Source organism: Cebus imitator, unplaced genomic scaffold, assembly GCF_001604975.1.
Source record: "Cebus imitator isolate Cc_AM_T3 unplaced genomic scaffold, Cebus_imitator-1.0 Scaffold413, whole genome shotgun sequence".
Lineage (NCBI taxonomy): Eukaryota > Metazoa > Chordata > Mammalia > Primates > Cebidae > Cebus > Cebus imitator.
The window spans coordinates 1,640,684-1,651,808 of record NW_016107728.1 but is presented as its reverse complement, the minus strand read 5'-3'; the positions used below and the strand labels follow the sequence as shown (position 1 = coordinate 1,651,808).

Below are 11,125 nucleotides of genomic sequence, written 5' to 3'. Positions count from 1 at the left end.
GCAGTGGCGCGATCTCCACTCACTGAAACCTCTGCCTCCCAGGTTCAAGCAATTCTCTGCCTCAGCCTCCTGAGCTGCTGGGATTACAGGCACCCGCCACCACGCCTGGCTAATTTTTGTATTTTTAGTAGAGACGGGGTTTCACCATCTTGGCCAGGCTCGTCTTGAATTCCTGACCTTGCAATCCACCCACCTCGGCCTCCTGAAGTGCTGGGATATGTACATCTTGTGTGAAATGAAGAGGCTATGAAGGCAGGCAATGCAGCAGTGTTCATAATAGCTAACACTGGACATGGCCCATGTCTAAAGGTTCTGATTTTTAAAGCTGTAGTATATCTGTACAATAAGCACTCCACATCCTTTAAGAAAGAATGAGGAAGGGCTGTGTGAACTCAAATGGAACTATCTCTAAGATTTATTAAGTTAAAAAACTCAAGAGTGGCACAGTGTGTAGGGTATGCCATCCTTCATATGATATAAGGTTGTATGTCTGCCATCTCAAAAGAAATGAGGAACAGTGGCTGCCTCTGGGAAAAGAACTGGATGGCTGGGAATGGGGTAGGAAAGAGCTTTGCTTTTCAGAACACTTTATACCATTTAAGTTTTGTAACAAGTACATTTATATAGACTTAAAAGATAAAAAATGGAAAGGAAAGGCTCTGCTAGTGATTCTGATGCTTACAAAGATTAAGAACCAATGCGAATGAGGAACTCATGGGACCACCCAGGAGAGAGTGAACATATTTCTTCAAATATAAAAAATCCATTCAGCAGCGGATGAGAACATGTGCCTCGGGTACACATGGGTGGGCACAAGCTGGGACAGAGCTGATTTCCAGGGACATACAACTAAACCCCAAAGACGACAGTAGCTTTTCTTTCCTTTTTTTTTTTTTTTTTTGAGACTAGGTTTTGTTGCCCAGTGGCGTAATCACGGTTCAATGCCGCCTTGCCCTCCTGGGATCAGGTATTCCTCCCACCTTAGCCTCCCACGTTGCTGGGACCACAGGTGTGCATCACCATGCCCAGTTACTTATTTATTGTAATGACGGAGTCTCGCCATGTTGCCCAGGCTGGTCTCGAATTCCTGGGCTCAAGGAATCCTTCTGCCTCAGCCTTCCAAAGGGCTGGGATTACAGCCGTGAGCTACCGCACCCAGCCTGACAACAACTTTTCACCTCTGGACTCTCATCACCATTTGGACTATGAGCTGTGGTTCTGGCTCTTAGATCTGACTGGCATCTTTCCTCAAATCTCTGTCAGTTTCTCCAGGTCCCTTGCTTTGTCTCCTTTTTGCCTCCTTGGGCCTGAGACCTTTCTCTGGGCTCCTCTACTCTGCCCCGAGCCACCTAGTTTTACAAATAATATCACATCCAGATGTCAGCAGCCCTGACATCCATGTGACAATGCTCCCTTGGTGTCCCAGCGACAGATTTGCCCATGCTTCACCCTCTTTCTTTGTACACAGCTCTCAGTGAACCCCCTTGAGCTGCCTCCAACTCTGCTCATGTCTGCTCCCAGCAACCTTTTCCTCCTCTAGCACAATCTTCCTTAACTCACTAGTTTTTTAAACAGAGCGTTAGTCTTCACAGCGCTACCCTTCTGATCTCACAGTTCATCAAAAAGCTTTTTCTCCCATCGTGCCTGCCTCCCTTTCTTCAGGTCCGTCAGACTCCACCCTGGCCTTTGTGGAAGCCAGTCTGTCCCAGGGCACACATGAACAGACCTAATGGCCAAATTTACAGTGAACTGTGGCTCTGCCTTCCAGATGAGCTTACCCTAAATCAACACATATTTCCAGGGTGTGGGAAAGTACGTAATACTTAAATGCACAGGCTCTGGGTTCAGACTCCCTAGGGTTAAATTCTCCCTGTGCCAGCTAGTGGCATGATTAGATCTGTGTTCTTGACAAAGTTACCGAACTTCTCTGGGCCTCACTTTTCTCATCTGCAAAATAGGGAAAATAGCAACACTTCTCCATAGCGGTGTTGTGAGGATAAAGAGTAGATTCAAATAAAGTACTGAATGTAGAGCCTGCCCCCTATCAAGCTCTCAAAAACCAATGGCTATTTTTTAAATTTTTTACTGCAACTACAGCTGCAGTTGTTATCTGGCTTTGGAGCTCTCTTTTTAAAGGCAGTATTCCCTGGTTTTACACTCAGGTGCTAATCCTATTCCATGAAGCTAATGTATAGAGACTGTATCTTTTTAACGAACATGGGTATTTATGGGTCATTTCCGGCACATTTGATACACATCATCTCCTTTGGTTCTTAAAACAAGCCTAGGCCATAAGCAGGGTAAGTGTTACCCCTTTGCCATTCCTGTTTGACAGAGGCTTAGACACAGAGTAGCTTTCCCATAGTCACTTAACAAGTGATGGGTGAAGCCAAATCAAGCCTTTAGATCTGCGAGCTCTTTCCATTAAACCATATAAACCAGGGGTTGGCTAACTTTTTCTGCAAAGGAGACAGATAGTAAATAGTCTATGCTTTATAGGCCACATGCTGTGTCTGCCTCGTATTCTGCTTTTTTTTTTTTTTTTTTTAAATAGAAAACATCTTTTAGCCAGCCTCAGTGGCTCATGCCTGTAATCCCAGCATTTTGGGAGGGCGAGGCGGGTGGATCACAAGGTCAGGAGATCAAGACCATCGTGGCTAACACAATGAAACCCCATCTCTACTAAAAATATAAAACATGAGGCAGGCGTGGTGGCATGTGCCTATAGTCCCAGCTACTCAGGGGGCTGAGGCAGGAGAATCGCTTGAACTCGGGAGGCGGAAGTTGCAGTGAATCAAGATCGCGCCACTGCACTCCAGGCTGGGTGACTGAGCAAGACTCTGTCTCAAAAAAAAAGAAAAAAAAAAAAGAAAAAGAAAAAACATCGTTTAAACATATAAAAACCATTCTGAGCAATAGGCTGGTGCTAAAAACAGGTTATGGTAAATTTTGGCTCTAGGGTTTTAGTTTACTGTTGATATAGATTATAGGCTGATAAGCCAAAATACAAACCTAATGAAACTGACATACTTAAGAAACTACTCTTTGTTAGCAATCATTGTTAATATTTATTGAACGGTTACTATGTAGGAAATGCTGTTACAAGTGTGATAGATGTATTAACTTACTTAATTCTCACAGCCACTCTATTTTATAGGTACTATCGTCAGCCCCATTTTACAGATGGGAAAAGTGAGACATAGAGAAGGTAAGTAACTTTTCCAAGGTCACACGTCCAGTAAGTAGCAGAGCTGGGATTCAAATCTAAGCAGGTTGGCACCAGAGCCTGTGCACTTAACTGCTTGCATCTCGGTTGGGAGCACAGACTGGTTCAGCTATTAGGAGGAAAAAAAGGGGGATGGGGAAGCCACGTAACCCCTAGAAGATTCTGGAATAAATATGCCTCAGAGCCATTCACCTTGAAACTGAGGAGGCATGGAAGCAGGCCACCTGTGTTCCGTACGGCATCGCCAGGCTGGAAATCTGCCATGGCTTTTCTTCACGCCATGACAATAGAGGATACAGATGAGGCTGCAGAGGCATCTTGATTTCAGAAAAGCACTTGATTGGATCTCATTAAATTTTAATCATAAACTGAATTCAAAATAAATTGAAAACTGGTTGACAGAGCACCAACAAAGGGTGATGATAAATGGTGATGCATCTAGAGGGGGCCTATCTTCCAGGGGACAACTCTAAGGCAAGGACGGATGGGATTTAATGAAGGTGTTATGTCCCCGGAAGAAGACAAATAGCACAGCAAGGAACACAGGAAGGGCAGGAGTGAGCAGCCTGAGTAATTAATAAACCATATTATCAGCTCTTCCATAATCAGGCCTCGGTGTTCACAACAGCTTAGATTTTTTTCTCAGGCTTTCTTTGAGTCAGGAATAGGTTTGAAGAGTCCTAGAGACACACAGCATGAATATTTCAGGTGGGCATAAAAAAGACATCTTTAAATTTATAGCTGGGAGAATCCTAAGATCTACTTTGGATCAGAAACTCAATTATAAGATTCTCAAGGCCTCACTTCATTCCCCGGAGAATAATCTTTTAAATAAGTGTCCAAAAGTCATGGATTAAAAAAAAAATCTTTAAACTCATTAATGTCCTTTGTTTACTGCCCAGATGCATGCAAACTTTCATAACACTGATTTGCTTAGCGGAAGGTTGATTTTAAGTGAACTGTTCAGCTCAGATTCAAACTCCAGTGAACAAATACTTCCAAATTTACTTGCAGAATTTCCCAGACAGAGAAGTTCTTCCATTGGGCTTGCCAGAGGATTTGAAATAGTGGTGAGCCCTGGAAGGAAGGGAACATTTACTGGCCCTTGGACATAACCCAGCACAGTAAGACTCACATCAGGCCGAAGGCAGTGCAGTGTGAACTGACCTGATTTGAGAAGTTTGCTGTTGGACTCCTCTGAGCTACTAAACGAGGAGGAGAAGGACTAATGGGAACACGCTGACTCCGTCCCTTTAGAAATTGTAATAAACATTTAGAGAACAACCACAAACCAGCCCATGTTGTTTTTTTCTCTGTCGTCATTGTTTTTTTGTTTCTTCAGATAAGATGGTTTCTCTAAGTACACATGTGTGATCCTTAATTCAGCCCCAGCCACAGAGTGAAGGAGAGGAAGGGGTAGGAAGGAAGGAAGGAGAATGGAGAGAAGGAAAGTGGGGAAACGCTGAAAGACTTTTTTGTATTTGCCCTTTATTGGTGTAGGAGAGATACTTATTTAACTTGTAATGTTTATGTAGTGCTGGGTATGAGAAGGGGCAGTTGGAAGGGAAGGGAAAGAATGAATACAAGTGAAAGGCAAGAGTCTGGGTAAGCTGGAAGGCCAGGAAGAGTTTGGACAGGCAACTCAGAGTAGGAAGAGAGGTCAGAGCTGGGAGGGAGACCTGTTGACTCTGGGAAGGGAAAAGGGAAAAAACATTGGCATCCTGACTGCAGGAAAACAATGAAGCAGCAGAGAGCCAAGTATCCCTCATTGCTGGGGGAGCTGCCAAGACCCCAGGCAGTTAGGTCTGTGGGTACAAGGAGAGGGGCACAGGCCGGGAGCTCTGGTCAGTCCTGGCCCTCCTAAAGGGCTTGAGTTGAGCTGCCTTATCAGGGAACCAAATCAAGCCGGCATAGCCCTAAGGATCACCCCATGGATTGAAGCCCACCCCGCTTCAGCTAGTCTGCAACTTCTGGTATCCAGGAAGGTCTGTGCATATACAAGGCACGCGCACACACACACAAGGCACACACATAAGGCACGCGCACACACACAAGGCACATGCACACACACAAGGCACGAGCATACACACACAAGGCACATGCACACACACAAGGTACGCACACAAGGCACACACACACAACGCACATGCACACACACAAGGCACGTGCACACACAAGGCACGCACACACAAGGCACACACACAAGGCACAGGCACACACAAGGTGCACACCCACAAGGCACGCGCACACACACAAGGCACACACAAAGGCACGTGCGCACACACAAGGCACGCGCATGCACAGAAGGCGCGCACACACAAAGGCACACACACAAGGCACATACACAAGGCACACACACACAAGGCACGCGCACACACACAAGGCACATGCACACACACAAGGCACGCGCACACACACGAGGCAAACACACAAGGCACACACACACACAAGGCACGCACACAGCTACAGAATGAGCTGAGTCGTCACAACCAAGCACATGTATGCTCCTAGGAGGCCTGCTGGGCACGGGAGGCAAAGACAGTTGGAGAAAGGATAGCCTGGGTTTCATGAACTAAAAATATCTTGGTGACAACGCATTGGGAAGAAACAGGAGAGGCCCAGAGGGGCAGCTTCTTGATTCCAATCCCCAGATGCTTTCTCACGGAAGGGCTGCAGGATTGTTTTGATAAGGAAATGTGATCAAACATCAGAGGCCATTTCGTTGGATCTGAAAGGAATTTAAAGTTGAATGTGCCTCATCTGTGTTCTCTCTCTTTCTTTTCTGCAGCATTGCTTGCAATTCATGTATGTTTTAAGAAGCTAATCTAAAATTGCCTGCAGCAGAAAAATGATTTGAATTCAGGATATTTCTGAGATTTCCATTCTGCAGTGTGTAAAACATAGATTTAATTTAGACAAACTACCCTACCATAATCTTTCTGAATGCCTGTTAAAGCCTGCAAATATGACAGTCTTCTCCTCTTCTTTTTATTTTCAGAGCATCTGAAAGTCACTAACTCCTTAATCCTGGGAGAAGCAGGCTTTAACATTTTCTGTCTCTACACCCTCCAAAAATGAGTAACCCTGAGTTAAGAGCCTTTCTATCTGGCATGTTGGTACATTACCCAGACTTCATTCCTGTTTAGCCCACCCCACGCGATGAACAGAGCAGAGTAACTACATTATCCATCTCTTGATGCTTTGTCACAGAATGACTGGTAGCTGCAGCAGCAGATTAAGAATGACTGTGGTGTGTGGCCTTTAAGGATTACAGCGAGGCTGGCAAGCGCACAACAGTTAGCCTGCTTTCAGATAATGGTGCATCATTGTTTGAAAATAAAATCAGGAACTCATTGCAGGTGAAATATCTTGAAATTCCTGTCCTTTCATCCCAGGGAAATAGAGAGAAATGCTTAAAAACATGGCATGGATATACTGGGACCTTTATATCCCACAGAAACAGATTAGCAATACCAAAAGCCCTGCATCAGCCCATCCCTGTCAGCTAGAGCCTGTTTGAACTGTATTGATGGCAAGTAATTGCCAAAAAGAAGCCATAATACTTGTTTTTTAAGTCAGGGTCTGGAAAAGGTTAAGGATTCTGTGTATCCGCCATCTAATAATGTGTCTAATCACAGTCATCACCCTTACATGGTATTAGGATGTGTTTCACAATTTCCCTTCCCCTCCCATTAAAGGCCCCACACACAGTGACTGGTCCAGCTACAGCAGTAACTCTGGCTTCTGGAGCTGGGCTTGTCTGCCAGTTCTCTGGCCTGCCTTGACTCTGTGGGCAATATAGCACGATGATCCTTCCTAGGTAACCCAAATGGAATATGAACTAATTCGAGAAACTCCCTGTTTTCTCCTATTTGGCTAGAGCCAATAATAAGGCCTTAATTCCAGGCAGCTCTCCCGCAGAGCCACGTGTCCCCCAGCCTCTCACCCTGCTACTTTACCTCTAATTCAAAGCAGCTGCCATGGAAGAGACTCGAGCACCTACCAAGCATTTGGTAGCATGCTGGATTCCAGGGGGTAGAAACCTATGAGGAAACAAAGTCCTTTTCCTCAAGGGGCTTACCAACGGATAGTGGGAGGTAAAATTAAAATATGTGAATAACCAGTAAACAAAACAAGTCTCGAAGACCACCCATTACCGCTACCCCTATGAGACTATGCTGGCTTTGTTTTATAAGGGAATTTGACTCACTTATGTTAGTTCACCACCCCCCATCAATTTACTGATGAAGAAATCCAGACCTAGGGGAGTCAGACTGAATTGCCTCAGTCATAGAACCACAAGAAGTGAAGGACAGGGAACCAAGTTTCTTGTGTTTTTAAAAAATTATTTGGCATCTTGTTCTCCTGTTCAAAAAAAAAAAAAAAAAAAAAAAAAAAAAAAAAAAAAAAAAAAAAAAAAAAAAAACAACCTATTCTAAGATACCATCTTGAACTTGAAAGTCACAAGAAGCGTGATTAGCTTCGAAGATCAAGTACTGGCATTTCTCCCCCTTGTTCCCAAAGGCTCCGCGGAGCGCCAGCCTGGGAGGGCTGGAGGACGGCTGCGGAGAGGGCCCGGGAGGCGGCTCACAGCCAGCACACGACTCCGCAGAACTTCCTGGCCCAAGAATGCGCTGTTGGTCCCCACCCCCGCCCCCCTCACGAAACAGGGATCGAGAAAACTCTGCCACTGACGTGTTCTGGGGCTGAAAACCAATTACTTAATCTTTGCCATCCCTGGCTGGAGAAGTAGGGCTTGAATTCTTAGTGGAAACTTGTGGGGACACTAAGTACCCACACGAAGTGTCCCCAGGCAGCTCCGAGCTGTCCTGCGTGCGGACCTCCTCTCCTCAAAGGGTTAACCCGGCGGGGCGCTAGGGCCTGAAATACTATACCAGCAACACACCCAACTTCTTAGCTGTCAATTTCTCAGCTAAGATGGTCTCTGTGCAGTCGAGGTAAAGGAGGGGAGAGCAAGACAGAGGAAGGTAGAGGCAGAACATTTCAGTAAAGGAGAAACAGCGTGTTTTGGAAAATAGGTCAGTGGTGAAGAAATAAGACCAGGCAAGTGACAACTCCGAATAACTTACCTTAGAACCACCACGGACAGACAGACCGGGCCCGGGGGGTGGTCGGCTCTCCGCAGCTACTCGTCTCTCTCCACCTTGGGTCGCCCTCGGCCTCCCTCCACCCTCTCCGGGCCCAGGTAAGTAGAAGAACAGGCTCTGAAGCAGGAAGTGGAAGCTGTATGCAAATTTCTACGGAGCCTAGGAAGCCTCTGCTCAAAATCTCCCTGTGGGCAGTGAATCAACGGCTGAGGAGTCACTTTATTTCTTAAAACAGAAACCTCCTTCATTCATGAGAAAGGGCCAGTGACCAATTAGGCGGCATTTTTGCTTTCACCACCCGGCTAAGAAGCGGCCCAGGAGTGGGCCGAACCTCCGTGTAGTCGCAGTGCCCTCGCCTGGGAAGGTGTCTCCGGGAGGAGAGTGAACTTGAGTGTTAACAGTGAGGAATCTTTAGCAGCTTCAAAGGAGCAAAGGAGGCGATGGGGGGACAAATAATGGGGAGGAAGAGGGAGCCGAGCTTCTTCCATTCTCCTCTAACTGCTTAAAACATCAGCATTTGCTGCCCATAACCACTAAGGGGGACTCACTGACCATGCCCCTGCACACACGTGTACACACATGCACACACATGCCTGTGGCCTGTGCACACACACCACCCTATTGTCAGGCACAGAAAAGTAGTTAATTTTAAGAACACACACACACACACACACACACACACACTTACATACATACACCTCCTCTGGCTGCATTTTCCATGACCTCAAGTTTATTTTCTCCCCTTCTTTTCCCATTGTTTAATAGTAGCCTGCAGAATTTACTGCATAAAGCAGTGCTGCAGTCAGGACGATACCCAGCGATGTGTGTAGAGAAAGAGGCAGCTGCCTTTCGGGGCAGCAGGGGGTGATGGGAGCAGTGTTAGCTGGAGCGTTGGAGTCAGGGGGACCTGGGTACGAACTCAGCCATGTCACTGGCCAGCTGGGCACTCTGGGCAGGCACATCATGATCCTGGTGCTGGACTTGTCTGCCTGATGAAGGGGTCCCAGTGCCAGCCCATTCAGTCGGCTATCTCTCTACTCTCATCAAGGGGACAGGCCCCAGAGCAGCCCTGTCCAGAGTGTACCAGGTTCTGCTCAAGCAGGATACAGGAAGCGGGTTGCTCAACATTCCACAAGCAGAGAAAATGCAGCTTGTTTTTAAGATAGCATACACAGGTTGTATGCATTTCGGTATATCCTTAAAACAGAGTATGATGCAGCTATTCAAAATCAATATGTATGTATTATCTGAGCCACTAACATGAAAAAGTGGCTCTGAGATATTATTTAACATAGAGTATTATCTTATTTTTTGCTAATATCTGTGACATATACACACACATATATATGTATATCAATTTTTTTTTTTTAAGCGACAAGGTCTCAGTCCATTGCCCAGGCTGGAGAGCAGTGGTGCAATCATAGCTCACTGCAGCCTTAACCTCCTGGGCTCAAGCCATCCTCGTACCTCAGTCTCCTGGGTAGCTGGGACACTGCCACACCCAGCTAATTTTTTATTTTTTGTAGAGACAGGGTCTCCCTGTGTTGCCGAGGCTGGTCGTGAACTCCTGGTCTCAAGGGATCCTCCCACCTCAGCCTTCCAAAGTGCTGGGATTATAGGTGTGCACCACTGCACCCAGCACAGCATAGAGATTTGTATTTGTTCACCACTGGGCCCCAGGGCACCTAGAACACTGCCCTGCCTAGAACACTGTAGGCCATCACTATATATCTGTCCAGTGACCAAGTTAGAAATATCTGGAAACATGCTGGCCAAACTGTTTAGTGATGCTCACTTCAAGGGAATGCAATTGAGGAAAGTTGGTGAGGATGGAGGGGAACTTTACAATACATACATATGGACTATTTGATTCCTTTTTTCACAATAACATATAGGACTTTTTCATTCAAAACAATGAAGTTTTTTAAAAATAATATTTATTATCTTGGCTTTGAAGGTTCTGCTTCAAAATTATTATTAGAATCATCTTTTGAGGGTAGGAAAAAATAGCATTCTCTGTGGTCCAGTTGGTACCAGGATACTTTGAAAGAGCTACTGGAGTTATGAAATGAGAAGAGAAAAGCAAAGAAGAATGGCAAGGGGAGGAGCTAGGAGGGATAGTGAGGGGAGGGGGAGTGGAAATATTTTCATTTCTCTTTGTTGCCCTTAAATGGATTGGGAAAGGCCTGAAGATGCTCTGCCCGAGTATCACCTCTGAAATACAGCCCGCCAGGGAGAACGAAGGGAAACTTTTCTCCAGTTCTCCACCAACTGTTTTCCTGGCTGTGAGACCTGAGGGCCCTGTGGGAAGAACACCCAGTGTCGAAGAGCTGCTTTTCATTGCTGTTGGCTAGGGCTTCCTCCTGTCTAAATTTTTTTTTTTTTTTTTTTTGTCTAAATTTTTTTTTTTTTTTTTTTGTTTTTTTTTTTTTTTTTTTGAGATGGAGTCTCATTCTGTTACCCAGGCTGCAGTGCAGTGGCACGATCTCGGCTCGCTGCAACCTCCACCTCCTGGGTTCAGGCGATTCTCTTGCCTCAGCCTCCTGAGTAGCTGGGATTATGGGCACCCTCCACCACACCCGGCTATTTTTTTGTATTTTTAGTAGAGATGGGGTTTCACCATGTTGACCAGGCTAATCTCGAACTCCTGACCTCAGGTAATCCACCGGCCTCCTGTCTAAATTTATCATGAGCAGAAAGGCAGGCACTTGGGGAATGAGTTCATGGCTCCCTTCTAGAAGCCTCTGCTGGGGCCCTGGACTGAAAAGCAGCCTGAGGATGGATAGGATTT

The 11,125-nt window shown here is 45.9% G+C and overlaps 2 protein-coding genes across 8 annotated transcripts in view; one reads left to right on the top strand and one right to left on the bottom strand.

The window, feature by feature from the left end:
* Positions 1 to 4,512, top strand: part of LOC108289731 — a 115,724-nt gene extending 111,212 nt beyond the window's left edge. For 3 of the 5 annotated variants that reach the window (XR_001819297.2, XR_005196992.1, XR_005196993.1), the window contains exon 4: positions 3,158 to 3,193. The gene's annotated coding sequence lies outside the window, so the exon portion shown is untranslated. Of the gene's footprint in view, positions 1 to 3,157; positions 3,209 to 4,128 lie in introns of those variants that run through there. The other 2 variants (XR_005196995.1, XR_005196994.1) reach the window with 1 other exon arrangement.
* The window catches only part of TRAF3IP2 (TRAF3 interacting protein 2), a 47,337-nt gene extending 38,582 nt beyond the window's left edge, over positions 1 to 8,755 (bottom strand). For 2 of the 3 annotated variants that reach the window (XM_037731610.1, XM_037731611.1), the window contains exon 1: positions 3,419 to 4,131. In XM_037731610.1, coding sequence (XP_037587538.1) covers positions 3,419 to 3,437 — 19 coding nt within the window. In that variant the 5' untranslated portion in view covers positions 3,438 to 4,131. Of the gene's footprint in view, positions 1 to 3,418; positions 4,132 to 8,316 lie in introns of those variants that run through there. The other variant, XM_017509264.1, reaches the window with a different exon arrangement.
* Between the last annotated feature and the right edge of the window lie 2,370 nt (positions 8,756 to 11,125).